Consider the following 23,440-nt stretch of genomic DNA (forward strand, 5'->3'; position numbering starts at 1 on the left):
ACAGACAATGTCTATATGCAACGGTATTTTCCCTTGAAAATTAAACTGACAGCTGTTAACTGTAAAATTGGTGTAGGTAAGTGTCAAATGCTAACTTTGAAATTACGTGCATATAAGTAGGTACATCAAACTGAAAACATAAATTCTTTACATTAAGTTACGTTTAATGCGTGTCGAAGACGCTGGATGCAGGTCGCTTCTAACAGGTATCAAGATCAAAAGGGGAGGCCTATGTTCAGCAGTGGACGTCCTATAGCTGAGATGATGATGATGATTATGACGTTTAATGCACAAATAGGAATAGGCATATGAAGATTCTTGCCGGCTATTCTGCACGAGTACAACTTTTTGGAACCGTCAAAGTAGTGTAAAATTTCATAAGGCCAATTTGAAATACAAACATTTGACTCTGACACACCATACTTGCCCATATTCCCCATAAAAGCTCACATCCATCCGGAAACATACCACACCATGTATTCACAACAAAATGTATCACGTCTATTATTTGTTATGCTAAATCGTGCTCCGGCGCAGTAAATGTCATGACATAATGACACTTCGAGTTAACGCACGACTGAACACTACAAATTACAGGTGCAATTTAACTAAGAATTGTTTATAATGAATTAATGTATGGGGCGACGGCAGGCGGGTATTATGCAGATGTTATGACGACTGTGTTAACTGTCGCATCACTATTCGTGTAAGCTTTTTGTGACGCTTTATCGATATAGGTGTTTGTAAAAGAAACTAAAGTGATTTTACTCATCGTCATCCTCCTGCCCTTATCCCTATTTTATATGGGGTCAGCGCAGCTTGTTTTCTTCTTCCATACTCCTGTATCTGCCGAAATCTCACAAGAAAAGTTCTTTCTAGCCATGTCGATTCTTACACCATCCATCCATCGTTTCTTTCCATCCACCTTCCACTATATCCGTATTACTTTTTAACTATCAAATTTGTTAATATTTTATAGTATTTTTTTATATTTAAGTTATCGTTGTTTTTTTTATTTGTTGTATTAGTAATACTATGAACACAAAATTAAGGCCCCGTTTAAAATCGAAATCTTTTCTACTATAGGTATTTAGTTGCTACACTTTGTATAATTAACGCTATTGTGTGTCTTAAAACTACATTAATGAATGGGTACCTACAGGTTATAAGCGTGCGTAAAATCTTGTTACTTCTTTGTGCGTAACAAATAATATAATTATCATAATAATTATGTTTTTGATTATTTTAAACTTAATCCTTTAATATTTCCTGCGAAAGTTCACTCGGACAGAACGGATTAAAAATTATTTTATTTATCCAGATTATGGTGTGACGCTTGGTAAACTTTGTCTATATCTCAAAAAGATCTTCCTCTATGCTGTTTCCTTTTTGATCTAGTAAAATTACTATTGCACATAGTTTTCGAAGAATCCTACATATTTCCCTATCTTAAACGCGATCTATGTAATATGACACCAACAATTTACATAAAAAAAAACAACTTGTAACTTCACCAAAACATTAAAACATGTTTATGACTAACCCACAATTAGGTAGACATGTTTTATTTTATTTTAATGTGACTAATAAATCATTTTGTTTTAACCACAAAGGCTCGGCGTGAAATACCCGACATTTTAACTGTTTAAAAATTAGTTACGTCGGTAATGTGTGAGGTTTCGGTGAAATAGGCAAATTATGTCATCGGATTTTTGTTTATAGGTTATTAATTAGTTTAGACGTAACCTTTCCTGTGGTTTATTTAATTTGATTAGTGTTAATAATGACGTGTGTTAGCGCCGATAATAATGTGTGCAGGTATGATGGTTTGGCAGGATGAATATAATGTTTTGGTTTTTTATTTTTTTGTTAGGAATTATGACTCAAAAGTATGATCAAAATACTATATCTTAATAAAGTAAAATAATACTCATCGCCAAATACACATTTTAAGGCAACTTTTACTGTTACCAAAATATAAATTCTAATCAAGAACTTTACCAAAACCGAAATAGTAATTTGGAAATCTGCAGAGCAGAGCTTTACCATTACTGGTAACAAACTCGTCATACTTTTTTTCTAAATACCCAGGCAATACTTAATCATTTAAACAATTTCTATAAGATTTCCATGAATTCGTTATTTGTCGTTTTGAATACATATCCGTTAGCGTTCATTAGCTAGAGCATTCAATGCTTCAGACCCACTTCAATATAATATCTGAGTATTTGTGTCGGCATTTCCGAACTTATTATGTGTAAAAATATCTCCGATTTTTTATTTAGGCCTCTCTTCACAATGCCTCATGGTTATGGAATGTTATATGTCATAACGTCTGGTCTTTAAAGGGTTGTTTTTAAATTAGAATTTAGTGGAAAAGGTATGAAGATAAAATTAATTGCTAGGTTTTGAGAAGAAGTATATGTATAAAAAGGCTGCTGATTAAAAAAACGACTCATATAATGTGTATGATACATACCTATTTCACGATTTTAAAATAATGGTTAGATCTTATTTGGTAAAAGCGCTTCGTAGCAAAATAATATTGTTTCAAATCTACAACGGAAGCTACTGCTTAATTTATTTTTCTCGGTAAAAGCCTTTATAAGTTTATGAAGGAAGGAGAAACATAAGGGGGAGAAATAGGAACGCAGTGAAATTAACAACTGCTACCACGACGGCATTAATAACTAAGAGCATGAAGTAACCAAAAACACCTTTACTGATTTCACTAATTAGTTTTTTTTTAATATTATTTTTGGTCACGGTTTTACTTTTGTGACACTTTTTAATGATGAACGAAATGAGTAAAGAGGGCAAAAGTGGAACTACAGTTTTGGCGATTATCATATGTGTTTTTAATTCTATTATTTTACTAGGCTTTTAAGAAACTCAATAGATAAATAATCGATAAAGTTTATGTTCTCAGATAAGAAAAAAAACTATCTATCCATTTTATTAGAAATTACGTCAGTGAAAGTGTATACCTACATAGCATCACGTAGGCACGAATTCACTAGGCATATCCCGATTAATCGTAGATAAAATTACGTATTATAAACTAATTTTGGCGATGCAACAATTTAAATCAACCCAAAATTTAAATCATAGTTTTTCCTTACAAACATTGTTTGCATCAGTGATTTAATTACTGTTGAATGACGAATAAACAATAACAATAAAGTGTGACGTAATGGGCCTATGTTCGGTATTAGAGAGCTAGTGGTTGCGTCAATTGTAATCGGTAAGCCTGGTGGTCTACTGTACGTGGTTAATTCATGGGTATAGCAGGAAAATTCTGGACGAGAGTCATGGTTTTATATTTTGTGAATGTCAATCAGTCACAGTTTGAATCATAGTCTATATTAAAACATGATTTCTTTACTCGAAAATGTGGATTTACGAGTAGCTTTGAAATAGTTGTATGCGTAAATAAACAATAATTTTAGTTCATAATTTGAAAAAGTTTAAGAATTGGAATATTAAAAAAAAAAACATTAACGATACATTTTTTTTCTAAACATGAGAAAAAAAAAATTGCAATTCTTAATTATCTAAGTTAAGTTCAATAAGTATTCGGATTTCCTTTTTGATGACGAGTATTGCGGTCACAGTTATTTTGTAATGGATATTTACGTAATACTGATATCAGTAAGTATTTGTTTATGCAGGGATTTTATATTTGTAATAATTTAAGGGAATTCCAAATCGTTATGAATGATTATATTAAAGACTAGACTAAGTTGTTTTTGATGAGACCTGTGACGAAAATAACTTAAGTTATTTGGAACGCTTACTTTGTAACATATCTAACAAAGTCTGTACCATCTTTGCCGTGAAACAAAAGATTATAATTATTTAATTAACTTGTATATTTAACTGTCCCCGTCTTTAGCTCGGTCAAAGTAATAACAATGTATGTACAGTTAATCTTGTCTACCAAATACACAATCAGTCATTAGTCGAAGTCGGTACATCAATTAGTTGTTTGCACAGTTAGATCGAACAAACAGGAAAATACTATTAATATAAGTATTATAATTGCACTAAAATTCTACGCCGTGTCATTGCATTTTACCCGATACAGCAATACGTGAGGTATTTTTCCTAATGCAATCTTATTTTGTTTTCCTGCGGTTTCACCCGCGTCCTATGAGAACTACCTACTGCCTGTATCAGGATAAAATATGGCCTATGTTACTCGGGAAGAGTATAGCTTTTCGACTGTTAAAGAATTTTTCAAATCGATTCAGTAGTTTCGGAGCCTTAGGGGTAAAAACAAACAAACATACGTACAAAAAATGTTTGTTATGTTAGTATAGCTAGAGGAAACTGGTAATACAATAAAGTGTTGCATTCAAATGCACTATTCGTAATATAGTTTAAGAGCTTGTGAGACTATTATTGGCGCCAAGCACCATAATAACCAGTTTGTTGGAATCGAGAATACAACTTGCGCGGGATGCGAGCCACTTAGATAGTCATGTTACTTTCTATCTCTTCAAAACTAGGAAAATAACTGAATGTTGTTGTGTGCAACCTTTTGTACAATTCGATGTTGCCTTAGGATAATAAATATACAATTTCATTTAACAGATTTATATTTTTTCCCCTAAAAAAGTATTAAAATTAGTCATATAGTAAATTTTTTTGTGACAGTTTCTAACAAAATTAATTAGTTCGATTTATAAAAGTAAGGTTTAACCACAAAGAATAATGTTATAACGTTCGTTACGCCTTGAATTTCCATAGGAGCTTATTCAAACTAAATGTTGAAAAATATCTATCCACGAAATCAGTCTATACAGTACCTACACAGTAAATTCCAGGCCCTTCTTAGGTCAAGAAAAACAGGAATGCTTTACTAGCCGATATACATTTAGGTAATTTCAATTCACGTTAATTGATAGTACGTTCACACGTTACTAAAAATAAACGATGTTTGTGTACGTATGTGTTAGTAGGTATCATCTTTATTGCCTAGATGACGGTCAGTCTAGACTGGCGTCTTTGTATCTCCATATCAAATTTCCCAGGAAACATGAGTGTGCATAATCGCTTTTATAGTTTTTTTTTTTTTATTATTTCTTTACTGAGCATAGATAATTTACATAAAGACGCTAACCATCATAGAATAAAAGGCTTTTTCAAATTAAAAATCTGTTGTGTTCGTTTTTGCCCTACTTACTCTATCGTGGGACGCTGGGTCGAGTTGGTCAAAAATAAAATCGTTTGATACGGATAAACTATTTTGTTTATTATTTTAATACACGCGCAGGTAACATAACTTTCAATTAATTATAATATTGAATCGATTCTCTCACAAAAAGGCACAAAAAGCGATTTCGCGCATCACCTTATCCAATTTCCCAGAATCATATTTTAGGCAGCCCACTGCATGTAAAGCTGATCCCTTATGGGAGCAAAAAGGTTAAGTTATTTTTTGTCACACCTATCACGTCCGTTTCTAATTGTTCCATTCAAAAAGAAACTAAAAGTGTTCTTAATCCTATAATGTTATTCGATGCGTGGCGTCGGCCGCCGCTGCGCCCGCGCTCGGCTATTCACTGTCGGAGCTTTTTTATTCGAATCCGTGTGAATAATAAAGGATTTTATGTCATAAGTTGTTAGAGCCCTCGGTTTGATTTATACGTCTGCTCGCATTAAACGCCTGTACCTGGCGTTTGAGGAACTTTACCTTTTTCTGTGAGCGTTTTTTGTGCGCGCGGCATAATGCGGGCGGTGCGCCGGCGCCGCGATACAAGCGCTGATCAAAGCGATTGGAGACGATTACACTTAGTTGATATATAGATGGTCAACAATACACCGCGGCGCCTCCCAGTCGCGGTACACATTTCAAATGACGAATAATGCTCCTGCGCTGATTAAATGGTTTTCTTGTAATGCATTCTTGTTGTGCACCCAACCAGACGTAACAATAGCTTATTTATTTGACTGTGACCGACCATGTATTTTTGTCAAAATCCTAACGAAACTGCACGGGATGATGTAACCGATGACTAAATGAAATTAATTAATGAGTGCAGTTAACCACTTCGGACAATTTAACTTGTAATTTGTCTTTGACAAAGAACACTGAAATTCGTACCTAAACAAACGTAAGTATGAAATATTCAACGTACATATCTACAAAGGCCTAATATGTAAAAATATGTGTCATACGTTCATTTTGTATTCTGAATTTTCCCAAAAAATATCTATCAGGTAAATACGCATGCAATTGAAACACGTAACTGAGTAATAGGTAGGTACTGAAATTACCTACCTATCCTGTGTTTACCAATAGTCATGGTTATTAATAAAATAATTAGCAACCACGTAAAGTTAACAATAACATCCGGAACGTTTCATATAAAATATTACGATTGAACAATATTGATGTATGACATCATTTGAAGCACTAAAATGGTGTAATTCCTGAGATTCTTCTCAGAAGTCCGTCTCACAAACATTGTGAGGTGTATCGACCATACATCACAGGATCCCGATATATACAGGCTGTAGCGTCATAGTGTTGGTGTAAAAATGTTTATAAAAACAATAAAAATGTTTACAATATTTTGAAAATAGAATATTTTTTTCTTTTGTTATTTTTCACGTGCGTGTTACTCCCGTACAGTAAATAATGTAATATTATATGGTAAATTGTTTAAAGAATTCAAATTGTAATTTTAAGGACAATTTTCTGAATAAATGTTCGTAAGCAGGAGATTTTAGGTGCCCAAAAACCAAAGCCTAGGTTTATTACTGACGTATAAGATTTTCAATGGAAATAACACATTTGTACGTCCCACTATTAAAATTTATGGTAAGACAAATAATTGTTTGAATACTCAATCAGTTGTGAATCGTAATTGTGTTTATCATTTGTCAATAATAGTGTAGACATAATTTATTACTATAGTTATTTATTATAATAGTGTTCATCTGCATAAAAGCCTGTAATCATCTATCGTAAAACTACGCAATGATGAATAATAAAATAAATAAAAATATTTCCGACATGTCATATACATGCGACATTTTCTTGTCATTTTAACTCGTTCATTTCTGCAATGAAGATTATGCATTCATCATAACTTGAACTTTCATATAGATAAAATAACATTTTAGTATGTGGCTATAAATAATCATCATACTTATGCAACAACGTCAATGAACGTAACATAGAAACAAATAAATTGATAAAATCTCGTGGGGTTATTAAAAGCAAAGTGCGTAATGCGTAAAACAAACAAAACATTTGCATTTGAAACAAAAACAAAAAAAACAAACTACTAATAAACAAATAAAAAAAGGAGCCCGCTGTATAGGCGTGGGACGACGTAGACGGCCTGTCGCTAAGGGTCGTCTTAACGCCTATTATGGCCTCATTTTTTTGACAGCCCTACGTGAACAAAACGTTCATGAATGAATGAGTGAATGAAATTCCACCGCGAAGGTATGCTAAGCGCCCCTGTAGTAATAGAAAAAATAAACTAACGATTTAAAAAGGACTTCCTTTTGTCGTAAAGTTTTTCCTTTGCGCCAAGGAATGTGGTATTCTTTAGAATTAATGCCCTACTGTTATTTATAATATCGGAATAATTCTTCGAAATGTATTGTACCTGAGCATGTATCATTTATATGCAAGCATTATTTACCTACTGGTATGCCATATGTACAGTATATAACATGTATATTCATGTTAAAATGGCTCGAACAATTTGCACAAGTTATATGTTAATATAATGGATTGATTGCCTTGATTATAAATCAAACCTCTAATTAAACCTTCACAGAAACCAATAAAGTGTAGGTAGTTTATACTTATCTATATATTTTCTTTCAATTACCTGTGTTGAAGGTATAATCAAATTATTTGTTTTATGTTAATTTAGGTCGTACATTTTTGTAAGTAGTCATCATTTATTTATGGAAAACGCAAAAATAGAACCTCTTTATTCAACTATGGCGGTTTCAAATTAAGAATGTCATTCACAAAAAAAAAGTTTGCAACTATTATGCAGTTGAACGAACTTCCTGTCTATTCGAATATAGAATGGTGTCGGTAATACACAGAGGCTTTGAAAAAAGAGGCTATTTATATTGTTAAAAATAGTAATTGAACGTTGGCACCCACGTAGCGCCTACGGTTCGCAGAAGGTTGGTGTGGAACGTTCAAGTTTGTATGGGCATTGTGGGACGCACAAATGGGCGGAAGCATTGAGTCGAGATGGGCACCATGTGCGCCGGCGCCTGGCGCCGCACACACCGCGATACGTGAGGAAATCTTTCTCATCGTACCTGGTTGCTTGACTATGCAAGCTAAATTATGCCTAAATTTCGGGTGCCTCTCTGAGGATGGTACTTAAATGTTTTGCGAAAAATATTGATAGGAAGTTAAAATAAAGTTTTAATAAATATTTTTACAATTGAATTCGGTGCAAGTATAAAAAATGTAAAGGCTTATCATTAAAAAATGCAGCTGCAAAGTATTAAGTGACAGTTTAAAACTTTAATCGGTTTAACTAACTAGTTCACTTTTTTGTTACTTAGTAATTACCGAGAAGGCAGGTAAACAATTGTTTGCAAACAGATGTCCGTAACGTAAAGAAAGCGCATTGTAAGGGTTTCTATTGTGGCGATAGTAATCCGAAACACATGTGGTGCGAAGTGTCGCGTCTGTGCGCGGTGACTGGTAGTAACGGTTCTGTGGCGGAGGCGCGGTGCGTGACTCATCTCTCGTTCATTGAGCGGTGGTCCATTCAGCCGCGCTCGCGCTCATTACCGCTCCGCCGGCCGGCCCTCACGCACACAGCGCGCCGCTCGCGGACTCTCCACACCGACGCACTGCCTACGACATGTTGGCTCCCATCTCTAGATACAACGTGAGTTTAGCCTACGACATCCGCTCGCCCGAAGCCTACGGACTAAAATTAACGCGACGCCTTATTCGAACGGCAGCAATTTAATTGCTGTTAATTTAATATATTTTATTAATGATAATATTTATTGTTGCAGATGGAGAACTTATCGAAATCGCATATTTGGCTGGCGGCTGCAGCCCTCCTGGCGACTTGCGGAGTGTGCGCCGGCGCCGGTGTCGGGAACAGGAAGCCCTTCACCCCGACCGACTCCATCCTGGACATCATCGACACCGAGCAAGTGCAGAGGTTTCTCGCGGAGAGACAGCGAGCTGAACAGGCCACTGCTTCATCATCGACGTCTTTTGTGCAGAGAAATGAACTCGGGGATGGCAGTTCTGAAACGGGTATGGTGGTCTCCTTACCGGAGCAAGAAGACACCACAGAATTACCCCCAGGAGTCGAATTCAGAAAAATATTGAAATCTTCGAAAAATGCTTTGGTCGTAACTAAGAAGGATTATCTCAAGGAGGATTGGTGTAAAACGGAGCCTTTGGTTCAGAAAATCCGAGAACCGGGCTGTCTGCCCACAACAGTGATAAACAAATTCTGCTACGGACAGTGCAACTCGTTTTACATACCGAAGGGCCCGCGGCGACGCGACAACAACGCCGACCGGCCGCAGCCCGCCTTCAAGTCTTGTTCGTTTTGTAGGCCTAAGAAGTTCACCTGGGTGACAGTGACTCTGCGTTGTCCCGGCCAGAACCCGCCGTTCCGGCGCAAGCGGATACAGAAGGTGAAACAGTGCAAGTGTTTACCGGTCGGAGTGAATTGACGTTGGCAGTGTGACGGAGCCTGCAGCTAGAGAGGCGGCGCGACCGCCGAGGCTTGCCCGCACTGCTCCCGGGCCGTCCCGCTCCAGGTGACGCTCGGGTCTCAGCCGGCAGCCTGATATGCAACCTCGATACGTTGATTGCTTTCGATCACGCTCCAGTGTATAGACTGTATGAACTGGTCAAATAAATTGAGACGCCGTGCTCTCATACGTCAATGCGGATGACGTAATGTGATGCATAGATTAGATGCCTATTTAGAGTTACATTGTAATAGAGCGGCTTCGACTGCAAGTCGTCGAGCAAAAGCTTTAATTGTTCGTAGCGAAACTAATTAGCTAGTGTGTTAGAATAGCGGTGGCCTTCCAATCGATTAAGGATTTGTTTTGGTACAAAACCTGTGAATGTCCGTTTATCGAAAAGTGATTATTCTGCGAGTTTAAGTTGTGTTCTTGATGTCAGCAGAATAATGTGTGATACTAGTTTATAGTTTGACAGTTAATTGTGTTTCTTTGCGCGTACCGGTGAGTCACGAAATTGAAACGAGATTTAGAAGTAGCGACTTAATTCACGTCACGTCTACGTGTGTTATTTATTTATTTTGTATCATAATAAAGATATTGTAGCTAAAACAGAATACGCTTATAACTAAGTTGGTAATTTAATGTTGATCGTAGTTTCATCTTGTTATCTCGCAATAAATATGAGTAGGTAGTGGTATACGATATGTATTTAAATATATTTCAATGCAGTATAAAGTAACGTTAGGTTTTATGATAATTCGAAACAAAATTATGATCTCTGTTTGCTCTCAAGAAGTTTGCATTTGTTTATATGTGTATCTGTTAACATAATATACCCATTTACATGATCTGACATAGGGGTCTGTGCCCACGTATGCAGCCATAAGTATGTACTTACTATCCTAGATGTTGTAATATTTCGTAGAGGTCTAAATTAGCCGAGTGCTTATACATAATATACAGTTGTCACGTACTTACCTTAGATATTTAGAGTCGTTGAGATCGCAGACGGAAGCTAAAACACTGTTAAATGTAGTATTGTATAGACCGAAGTAGACATTGTGGTAGGTTGTAGAAATTCTTGCCATTGTATTTTACTCGATATGTTTTGTACGGAAATGTATTAGAGCATTGCATGTTCTTACATGAATTGATAGCTAAACCATTGATTACCTTTGGCCGTATATTCAATTAATATGTAAAGTTAATGTGTTTATTAGTATGTTAGTGGCATTTGTGTCAATACGGTACTGTGATTAGACACAATACCGTGAATTTACGAATTATTGATATTTGAAGACAATAATTATTTTAAATTGTGTAGTGTCCAAATTGATTTTCAATTCAATTTCTTTCTCAACTATTAATAAGAGACCTCTTTTTTTATTAAATTAATCTAATAACAGAAAGGAGCGGTAAATATTGTATGTAACTATTTTACATGATGATTTATACTGAGTTTCCACGTGTAATATTCTTGTAAAAAATATCAAAATATGTATAAAATAATATGTATTCTCATTCGTTTCTTATGTCATTCACAATATAATCACGAGACTCCCAGTGTTTCCATGTCTTGATTAAATAAAACCTGTTATTCCATTTGATAAAGTACATGAGTACATGCAACTATTGCGAGTACTTACTTCAAGCAATTATCGACACTATTACATGTATATAGAGTCTATAATTGCAAGCACATTCGTATTGCCACGTTGAGATTGTTTTATACGGCTGTAAATTCATATCTATTGACGATGTTGACTTATTTTTATTATTTAGAACATAATATGAAGATAAAGTCTGTGTTTCAAATTGACAAATTGTTCGTCCATTTTTTCAGCAATAAACAATAGTTCGTTTTGATTTTTTTGGTTTTGTTTCAGTACAATGTCCCTACCTTTCTCATCGCCCAATTTTGTAAAGTGTAAGAAGTGTTTTACTGCAAAATATATAGGTATGAAGTTGGAAAAACCATTTAAGACAGTTGAATTTGAACATTTGTGGTTGTCAGCGTGACGCGAAAGTAAGAGTGCAGGAAAAGTCGCAGGAGCAATCTTGTACTAAATAAAACAACACAAATACACAGATAATAGTTGTTTATTAAAACAGAAGCTTATGATTATTTAAGCGATGCACGATTACCAATGACAATATTTTTTATGTTGGTACAATGCTTTTCAGACGAACTTTCCAGATTTTTGCTCAGTTGGTATTCAAACTTACAGTATCGTAAAATCAGTGCTTAAAACCTTTTTAGTACAATCTCAGCTATTAGTAATTTGTATTTAGAACTATGAATCTTATTACCGGCCAGTGATTTGAATCAGAATAGCTCCTAATGACTTGATTTGTATTTAAACTTCGAACATGTTAAATATAAATTGCTTTTAGCCTGAATAAGGTATTTTATACAAGTTTATTTCAAAAACGTATTTTGTTATTTATACCAAAAATACATCTTCATTGTGACGATATTGTATTACACATAATAGACATACATACTCGTATTTTTTATTAGTATTACAGTGAAAATCTTGTCTGAAAAGCGTTTAACACAAACAATGCTATTGATGAAGTTGCATACATGTTTTTTTTTGGCCAGACCAGATATTGCGGGAGGTGTAATGAAATATATTCTCCTAGCAACAGGCCAAAATACTAGGAATTAAATTTTGTATGGTATTTGATCTTTGTAGTTAGTGTATGTAGTTCCGAGTTAATTTTCAAGTTAGTCTATGGTTCGGATGGGGTGTTTTTGGTCTTTGAAACTGTCATATGGATATTGTGCGTTCGTTTTTTGGTGCGTTTTTCAGTAACATCGGTCTGTTTGAGTCTAATTTCTGTCTGTGTTTTAACATTATCATAATTTTGTTTCTTGTAATTTCAATTGATGCTTCATTTTATTTCTGTTTCTTTGTTATTTTTTCTTGTTTCTAATTTAGCTTCTTTTTATTTTATTATCACATTCACTTTTGTTTAGATTTGTTCACTCACACGATTAGTCTTCATTTTTTATTTATTTAAAGATGTTCTTAAGAACATGTGTTAACTGCAATTATCAATTTCATCTCATTCCATTAAAAATTATTGTTATTTGATAACATTAAATATTTGTCATATTCATTCACTTTTGTTCGAGACAAAAATCTTATTTCTGAAAAATGTTGCTTCATAGATTTTTGAAGTTATTTATATTACCAATTATGGGTTTCTTGTCCCTTTAGTCTCTTTTATATGCCTATTATATTGACTCTTTTTTAGCAGGCAGCTTTCCCAATGTCATTTTTTTGTCATGTCAGTCCAATTTGTTCCTATTTCTCATTGCCTGTGATTTTTTTAGCATGCGTCTAAATATGTCCAGATGTCGTCTTTTTAAATTGCTTTCTCTTCAACGATGATTTGCCTTTATTTATAATTGGATGTAAATCGAGACTACCCTTTAATTTTATTTTTGATTTATCACTAAATTCTTTGTTTTATTGTGGCACGAAGAATCTTTTCTCTCTCGTCGAGAAATGTTAATCTGAATCAGTTTGTGTACTACTGTTTATGTTTTGGTGTACTAGAAGCAGTGAGTAAGTTTCTTCCAAAAATTGAAGGTTCAAGCCAGCACGATACTTCTGAAGTCTGGGGGTACGAATCATCATGTCACTTTATCTCATGTGTTGCTGATGGGTCTTTCACTTATATTACGTGATCGCTTGGTCGAGTACTTCCTAAGATCTGAGTAGGAGTAATTCAGATTTATTTCCTCAGACAACTGAAAATTGAGTCTGGGTTGAGTCTGGTGTTTATCCTACAGCTAAGAGTATTTCTTTTCGATTCTGCAAGTACTATGTTTTTAGCAATTTAGTACTTTTAATTCTTCTGTGATATCAATTGCTCCAAATCCAATGTTTTGATATACAGGTGTTTGTATGCTCTCCTTTTATTTATCCGTTCAGTTATAGTTGTTATCGATTTCTGCCGAGTTTCATTAGTTTTATTTTAGTTTGTTTATTTTTTTTGTTCTTTGTTGTCGCTTTGTTTTTAATGTACATATAATATCTTGCCATTATAACTGCTTCTGATCCAAAAAACTTAATGTTCATGTGTTTCTGTTCTATCAAGGCGAGCTTAATATCGATGGTGTGTGCGTTAGTATTTTTCAAAACTTACTCCTCTTCTCTCCTCTTTCCAGTGTATGTTATTTTCATCAGTGGTGAATCAGCAAAAATAGGTATTCTTCTTGAAAATTAGCTTCTAGTATCACCACACAGCGAGAACCACGCAATCTAGGGGGGATTATGACGTTTTGCTGATAATGTTGCAAGACGAAATAGTTATCGATGTTTGCATAGCTCGACGAACGCGCCTCTATTACGTGTTAGTCGATGTGTGAACTAGCTTCTGGTATTCCTCCGTCACTTTCCAATGGATTTGGATCTAATTGGCACATATTGTTGAACAACACTGAAAGGTGTAATCTTCATTCAGATTCTTCTGTGACCGTTGGGTGTTCTATAGATGAAATACTGATGATAGTAGTAGTTTATTACCGTCGAGATTGACGTTTATCACGTTTTTCTTGGGCTAGTGTAGTACAGTATTCAGCTGATTCAAATCTAAGCGTAGCTTCATAAGTCGCTTTGAGGCTTCGACAATGCGACGTCCAAATAGTTATTTTAGATGTAGGGATGTTTGATAACAGTTGTTCATGTTGATCACCCTTTTCTTTATTTGTAATTTAGTTTATAGTCTTACATTTCCAATTCCTGTCGACGCCTCCTTATATTTCTTAGCTCTGTCAATTAGGTACGTATGGTTTGCAATTACCGTTTTTCTTTTCCTTTTTTTATAGCCTAGTTCTTAAAAGGCTGTTTTAATTATATTATTTTCATATGATTTCTTCTCTACTTCACGTTTTATGAATAGCCAATAGTTTCATTTAGTTCCCATTTGTTCTTTCCAACTCTCGCTTTATATTAGATTTGCCAGTAGTATTCCATAATATCCCAGGTTTTGATTCTTCTTTCCGTGTCCTGTCTGTGATCACCAACACAGTTTTGATAATTTTCTCCGATGTATCATTTAAATGGGTATTAAATTTCATAGTAATCCTATTGTAATTTTTTTCGTTAACAGCAATAGATAAAAGTGCTCTTCAGCCAGTAATGAAGCAATGTCTAAATTCATTGACCATAATATTGGTTACTCGAGGCGCTCTTCATGATAGTAGTTAGAACAGAAGTACATACACATGATTTATCAACTTAGACAACAGCTTATAAGAGTCTGAGTTGAAAGATGTTTCGTATCTTATTCCTGGATATCCCGTATTTTCACATTCGACAGGTTTTTAAGAGTCAGGTTCTAATTATCTTGCTTGAATAGTGGATTGGTGATCACAGTTCATTCATTGCTCGCCTTCTGGAGGTTGATGGTATCCTCTGTTTGTGTTCCCTTAGTCGCCTCTTACGACACCCACGGGATTGGAAGGGGTGGTCTATTCTTTCCCGGATACCACACGGGTTCTTTTTGCTTTTAATCGTAAGAACAATGTAAGCACCAAAAGAGAGTCAGACTCAAGAAGACAGTCAAGCTTAACTTGAAAATTTCGATGTAGAGGGCAAACAATTCCAGCCAGACAGTATAGAAAGCCGGAACATATGCTTTGTTTCAATTTTAAATTCCAACTGCTTACAAAGATCAAAGTATGCGATTAAAAGTTATAGACAATATTTTTCACGAGTCAAAAAATTCATACATTCGCTGGAGATTATACAAGCCAACCACTTGTTTAAAAAAAACTTTTGGAACCTACACAGCAAATATGAAGTTACCGAGTTGTATTAGAAGAAAAAGAGTTAGTAAGTGAAGTAAGAAAGGATAGTCCATTCACAGATTGCAGACACTAGATTTGATAACTCCTTATTTGATGTGAGAATTCTTGTCTTACTAGTACAGATCAAAACTATGACATATATTACATGTAACACGATCAATAATATAAATACTGTTAGTTATATCATCACAGGATAGCACATTGTTGAAGTCGACATTGAAGAATACAAAGATATAGTATACAAGATAGAAAGTACAAAATACTACATTGTGAAAAACTATCCTTATGAGTTATATTACATACACATATTTGAGGACAATCATTAATAGCCGTGCATCGCTTGTTTAAAGGACACCAATAAATTGTTCTGTTACAACCTCATTTTTACCATATTTCACCTTACTCTTTCCAATAACTTGCCTCATGTTATCTAACCTGTTAATTTTGAAGGTCTTAAATAGATCGCAAGCCAAGGGATAGAATGTTATATGTACGTTAAAACTAAGTATCATTAATATCGCATTAGCATGTATTGAGGATTTTTCACGGTGCTTCCTTTCATCAAGGTCTTAAACATAGTTTACATATAGTACTTTGAGATCACATTTTATGCTTCTCTTTTGACGAGATCATAGCTAGATCCATAGTGACAGCCAAATTTTATCGATAGTTTCGTGACTTTGCTTAATATGTATTTTAATATTTAGTATTTACATCTACTTTATTTGCTGTGAGATCATCGCGTCATCGAGTTTATTATAAACTCTTTTGCAAAAAAAACGGGCACCTATGCGAAATCTTAGTTTTAAGGACTTTACGTGTATTTCAAAGGTTTTTAATGATTGTAGTATGTTTCTAGCATCAAAAGAGTTAATCGAGCATGCGTGTGAGTGTATTCTAAATTTGAATTTTGTACAATTGCTAAGAAATTGATTAAAGCAGTTTTGGTCTAATTGCTAGCAGAAAGTTCGTCGGTGTTTTGAAAAGTTTTCGAAGTGATTTTCAGGAAAATGATAATGCAGTTTTAATTAATGATTAATGTAGTTTTTTGTTAGATCAAAACATTTTTGAAAAACTATGCGTATTTGATAAAATTTTCACCTGCTCTAAAAGGGCTATACTGATGATTGATGGCAATGTTAAGAGTTTCGGTATTTTAGTGTAAAGCGTTCTATTGTTTAGCTATCGTACCCACGTGTTTTAAAATATCGTTTTTTCGTAATTAAACACTATTTAGAAGAGTATCAGTACTTTGAGCTGCCACAAAACCAATTTAAAGTAAACAGTGCCGATCACAATTCGTCTCCTATCAGACTTTGACATTTTTAAAAGTCTTGAAATTCTACAAAATACAGAAAATAGCGCATAGACTGTGAGCACGAGGTCTTAAGGTCTCGTAATCAATGATTTTTAAACAACCTCGTCTCTTGGGAAACTCCGTAGACCTCTGAAGATCTATGAGTCTGAGCGTTCAAATAGCGTGTTTTAATCCCACGGACATTTTATTAAATAAACTTGCCTACAATGAGATTTTCTGGCATCTACAGCACTTTCCTGCTTAAATCATAAAAATAATTGGCTATCTGCTCATTTCTTAAGAAACATACGTTTGGCCAATAATTTCGAATTCTTGACTCCCTTTCAGCTAAATCGTCGTTTAGTAACCCGATACCTATGGAGTTATCGAGAGCTTCAACGCGGCAATAATTTGACATTTTAGATAACTTTAACCCTCCTCATCATTTTTCATATGATTAATTTTAACATTTATCACAAAATTTGGTAATTTTTAAATGTCAAAGTCCGAAAGGAGACGAGTTGTGATCGGCACTGCTTACTTTAAATTGGTTTTGTCGCAGCTCAAAGTACTGATACTCTTCTAAATAGTGTTTAATTATGAAAAAGCGATATTTTAAAACACGTGGGTACAATATCTAAACAATAGAGCGCTTTACACTGAAATACCGAAACTCTTAACATTTCCATCAATCATCAGTATAGCCCTTTTAGAGCAGGTGAAAATTTTATCAAATACGCATAGTTTTTCAAAAATGTTTTGATGTAACAAAAAAGTACATTAATCATTAATTAAAACTGCATTATCATTTTCCTGAAAATCACTTCGGAAACTTTTCAAAACACCGACGAACTTTCTGCTAGCAATTAGTCCAAAACAAGGTTTAACCAATTTCTTAGCAATTGTACAAAATTCAAATTTAGAATACACTCTCACGCATGCTTGATTAACTCTTTTGATGCTAGAAACATACTACAATCATTAAAACCCTTTGAAATACACGTAAAGTCCTTAAAACTAAGATTTCGCATAGGTGCCCGTTTTTTTTGCAAAAGAGTGTATTTACATTGTTTCTATTTTAATGCAATCCATATGATGGCTACTTATATATTCTAAAAACTACGTTTCACGCAGTAAATGCCCACTGGTTGAATGTGACTTCATAAGCCAATATTTATAAGTTAATATTTAGGATTATCTTGGGTACATCTATCTACCTATTTGGATAGGTCGATTAGATTCTACTAGTTGTTCATTATGGCTTGCACGACTTGGAAATAATGTACATCTTACGAATACGTTGCTCAAAGTATATCGTACATATGCACATACGCATGCTTTGAGACCAGCAGATGTTATTTACTTTGAAAAGTAAAAAACCATTGCCTTCCTTTCTTTCTGTCCAGATTTTTTTTTATTACTGCATTATTTTGCTTGATTTTGTGTCCAATTACAAATTTTCACTCATTTGCTTGATTTCCCGTAGGTTCCCCAGAAGTTTTTGCTGTCGTCACATTCAAGTGCAAAGCTGTTGGTTCTTACAATACAATTTATTGCTATTCAATTCTAGCCTCTTTACTTTTCTTTATCTTTTATCAAACACATTCTTCCAGATGTTTCAATCAAAATGTTCTACTCCATAGATTTTGTTAGACGGCCGACTCTGATGACTTGTTTTGCGTAAAGTTGGTATGCTTCATTGGATATGCACTTAGTTGATGTCCTCCTTTGTTTCAGTTCTTTGATCTAGATGAAATTTTTCATTCTAACAATTTTCTCTTTTGTTTGAATTATATACTTCAGATGTTTTTCTTTTCATTCAATTACCTGGTTCCTATTTTTTTTTATCTTGAGTTGTTTTGCTTTATTGCTTTAGCTGTTATTTCTTTTCAGTTGTCTGCTTCTGATATTCTTTGCCTCGTTATGAAATTTTTGGTTCTTATGTCGCACTATGGTTAAGATGTTTTGCTGTAGGTACTGATAAAGCTTTTAAAGTACTTTAGAAGGTTCTTCAATTATATTATTGACAATGTTGGTGTATTTATTTGCCATGAATTATTGTTGGTGGTACGCAGTTTCTGTCTGAGTACATGTTTTAACTTACATTTTTCTTTTAAATCCTGCTATGCTGATTTTTTTTTCTCTAGCTTGGTGTTTGCACAATTGCATCTCTTTTATAAGTTGCTGCTACATTTTGAAGCAATTTTTGATTGAGATAAGATCATATTCACATTGATGGTCAGATTTATAGTCAGGACACGTAGTTGGCTTTCAGCTGTTGTTATTAATACCATAAACCAAGATGTTCAGATATTATTAAAGAACGTGCATGCATATGTACGATAGCTTTGGCCTTATAATTTACGTTACGACTAAGTTACTACTTATCAATTAATTTTATGATTCTATGACATCAATGCTATTGTCCGGAATATTGCATTATTTGAAGAGGTGGATTTAAATCTTTGGTATTGATGTTTTGGCTTTAGAATAACATTATTTATTTTTATTTGATGATTTGGTTTCATTTTCGTTCTTTTGTTGTTTTTTTGTATGATAAAGGGAAGTGAAGCTAATATATGAGTACTAGTGGGTTACGATACATTTTTATCATTACTTTTTAAATATTCACCTATCAGGAATCGGCCTATAATTTATATTTAATATATGACACATAGCTCACAGTTGCTGCATATTCCTTAATATCTACACTTTATGTGTTTTCGCCTTAACTATTACCATGTCCGGTACGTTCGGATCATTACCTTATTACTAGCGCTACACTTAGTAAATATAATTACAAAAATAATCATATAACAACGAGGGATGAAAGATATCCTTTACAAAAAGTACAGCTCTTATTTAATTTTTTTAATTAATTTAAAAAACGCACGACGGACACACGTTATATATTGTTTAAACACATATATAAGAAACACAATGAACGAATAACAACAACATAGTTACTCCATGCCTTAGGCACCCTCTCATAACACCTTTCGTTTTTGCGAAACCTCTAAAATTATGATTAGGGATTATTAAATAGGTACATAACGAATTAGGTTACACAAATAAAATAATTACAGGACGTAATTATAAAGCGTAAAAGCCTTTTTATAACTACAAATGTAACAAGTTCAACTACTCAATTTTATATGTATTCACAATCGCCCAAGACATTCAAAAACTTATTTGAAGAAATAAAAATATATATTTTTGGGGAGATATTCAAACCCATACCGACTATTGCGAAATTTTGATAGAAAAATGGTAAAGGATAGTACATGGCAGGGATAGAAAGAGGATAATTTGAAAACAAATGTTGAAAACGATCACAGTCTCATTCATTCACACTCATTCGATAAAATAATGAACGAACCGGTTCTGAAATCAAATTGAAGTGAATAAAACGTTGTTGTAACTGCTTGATGGTAAGATTTATCTGGCCCCTATGCGGTCCTGAAGGATTTTTCTCGAACAATGCATGAAGAAGATTTTTTTTATATGATAAGCAACAAGAAGCTAGATTGTCCGATGGTAAGGATGCTATACTTCGAAAGGTGTTCAGTATTTTTTTATGGGGCTTTTTTTTTGCTCGACTATGGGTATATGATTTTGGACTGTGGTAAGTCATGTATTTCTTGTATGTTGTTCTTAATTGACTTCTCATAAATTCCCATCAATTTGATATCAATACATCTTAGGAAAGTAACGCAAACGACGCTTAAGTAAATGAATATACAAAAGGAATCAAGGCGAGCTATAAATCCGTAGTTTCTTTCTAGCGGAGTGCTCTGCCCCTGATTCAAAAGAAAATATTTCACAAAAACTATCCACTCATTCAACTTAGGAAGTTAACGCAAGAGACAAAGTAAATAAATATACGAAAGGAATCAGAGCGAGCTATGAATCCCTAGTTTCTTACTAGCGGAGTGCTCTGCCCCTGATCCAAAAGAAAATATTTCACAAAAACCATCCACTCATTCTTACATTATTGCAATACTTTCGTCCTTCAAACCTGGAAATTATATACACAGCTTAAATAATACCTACCACACTACGTATAGGATATAAACCAAGTGTTTTTAATTAAATGACTGATGGTTCAATTGTGGTGTTTCAGCCCAGTAATGGTGCTATCAATTGTTTTACAAGGCTTGAGGAAAAATCCTGACAATTTGCGCCCACTGGTGTGCTTGTTAGCACCTATCAAATCAACTAATCGTTCTGTAGGTTGATACAAATCTTTTGTTGTTCTTTTGTTTACAATTTTCTTATTTGACTTTAGAATCCCGATACTGGCAGTTGACTAGCGATATCTTGTTATTTTACTTTGTTGATTTTATTACAATTTTGAATTTTTTCTTCTTCTTGATCTTCAAATTATACGGATTCTGCAATTTCTTTGGCTGTTTAGGTACTTTCATCAAATTCAGGTATTTTTCAACGACGAGGTTAAAAATGGTTAAACAATTAAATCGTTAAATTCTCAATGCAAGTCGAAATCACATCATAAGAGACATACTTTCGTTCGTTCAACCCTCGCAAATAAAAGTTATCTTTGGTTTAACTGTACTTTTGTCTGAATATATATTATTATCTAACTTAAGCTTAATGTCTTTTAGACTTTCTAGGCTATTTATTATATACGGCTCGCGACCTCATCAGCGATGGCGTATAATCCTAATTCAGTGTCTGCTACTAAATGTTTTATTATTTTATTCCGCGACATATGTACAGTATCTTATTCGCCACATTATGCTTATTAACTATCTTTGGATCATGCTGTTTGTTATTTTTTTAATACGGTACACAGTGTGTTACATTTTATTAAGGTATGTCTATTCTGTTCTGCTGAACTATTTTTATTAACACGGATTGGTTTTAGTCCCGTAACAGTCTAACATTACCATTCGCTGCACCCTTAGTTGGCGAGATTATTTTTGTCGAAAAAAATGGGTAATGTTTTTTTCAAAAAAATGACTGCAAAATCGTTTATTGCATTTTTAGGTATAGCGTGGCAATGCAGCCAGCCTTTTGGGCACGATCCCAGCTGACAGCGATGCGGATGAATATTTTGATACCTAGTTTTAATATTTCCCTATTATAGATTAATATTGATTATTATGAATGAATAAAAGTAATCTTCATACTTGTAATTAGTCGCAAGGTAAGTTATGTAAGTAGATTTTCGTTTTTTTTTTTTTTGTTTATTTGTGTGAGTTCGACAAAACTATTTTGGTCATAGTGCATTTTTTCTTGGATGTTAAGATGTTGGTAGAAAATTGCACAAAATCTTTCATTTTTTACGATAAATATTTACGTTTACGAATACTTGATTATAATAAGTCGCATAATCTTTCAAAATATACTTTTTATGCTATGAGGGGGTATCACAGTACTGATAAAGTAAACGTACATCGTAAATCTTGGAACATTTTTATGCCATTTCAAATCTATTGACAATTAAACATTGTGTCGAATTTTCCGGTGGTAAAATCGATTTCGAAAACAATTCGAGAATCGATATTTCTACAATTGAGAAATTAAAACATCACGTTTAAGGGAGGCCTCGGCTTTGTCACTTTGACATCGCATCTTGCAGCCATTTGAGCGCTGTGCGAGTCGTCCTGTGACGTCACTGGCCAGTAAGTACCACTTGTTAGAGCCACAATACAGTGCCTCAACGACCAAGCCTGTCCAACTCTGCAATAGTAAAAATCTTGGCATCTCGGCTTGCGACTCAACAATTCTGTGGTGTACTGCCTTCGAGGACCTTCCAGACATGGAGTCTCGACTTTAGGAGTCCATACAGCGCTTGCACAGGTTTCTTAAAAGTCATTCGGCGTGTTTTTTTTTTAATGTTTGCCAATTGATGCTCGTACCAATTAGAAGAGATTTCTGTTGGATTTGAATTAACTGCGTCAGCGCATATAGTCGTCCTATGTAATTCAGGATTGTTAGTGTAGCTGAGTCCTGACTTTGGGAACACAATGTTTAATTTTGTTGATTTATTTTTGTCCTTGTACTTGGAGATTTTTTTTATGACATCTTTGCTAGCTATTTTTTTCCGTGGAGGATAATGTATGCTTCTATGGGCTCGAAATCCCGTGTCTGTCTGTTGACAAAGCTCTACTTTTGTAAGACTGTTTATATTTCTGATGTAACAAAATGCTGTTTTTACTATGTATATGTATAATGTCGGGTGCTTTTTGGTTTTGTAAACTTGAGATTTTTATTAAAATGTTATGTAGTAGAAATACACCGTTAATAGAAATGTAACAACTGCTCATCCGTTTATGAGTCCTAATTAGTAACTTAACTAATTTTTATTACTAACTTATAATCCATATGGACTACCTATATTCGACCGACTTAATAGTATTTTTTCTATGACTAGATTATTCCTAGGACTAGAACATTAAATGACTATTTTTACTTCCTATTAGATCTTCGCCCAGCTAAACTTAATAACTACATCTATTATTCTACCTATGCTACATTTTTTTTGTCTATATTTTATTTTTTATTTTTTTATGTTTTTTCTTTGTTTTCCTTTTTTTTCATTATTTCTAACTACAAGTAGGCTTAAT

At 34.0% G+C, this 23,440-nt stretch overlaps 1 protein-coding gene across 2 annotated transcripts in view; it reads left to right on the plus strand.

Annotated features, from left to right (window-relative positions):
- LOC110384409 (gremlin-2) overlaps positions 1 to 11,589 on the plus strand; it is a 35,273-nt gene extending 23,684 nt beyond the window's left edge. Inside the window, exons 1-2 of one of the 2 annotated variants that reach the window (XM_021345687.3) lie at positions 8,727 to 8,891; positions 9,025 to 11,589. In XM_021345687.3, the coding sequence (XP_021201362.1) occupies positions 8,865 to 8,891; positions 9,025 to 9,702 (705 nt within the window). In that variant the 5' untranslated portion in view covers positions 8,727 to 8,864 and the 3' untranslated portion in view covers positions 9,703 to 11,589. Of the gene's footprint in view, positions 1 to 8,726; positions 8,892 to 9,024 lie in introns of those variants that run through there. The other variant, XM_021345688.3, reaches the window with a different exon arrangement.
- Positions 11,590 to 23,440: the final 11,851 nt, after the last annotated feature.

This window comes from Helicoverpa armigera, chromosome 13 (assembly GCF_030705265.1).
Source record: "Helicoverpa armigera isolate CAAS_96S chromosome 13, ASM3070526v1, whole genome shotgun sequence".
NCBI lineage: Eukaryota > Metazoa > Arthropoda > Insecta > Lepidoptera > Noctuidae > Helicoverpa > Helicoverpa armigera.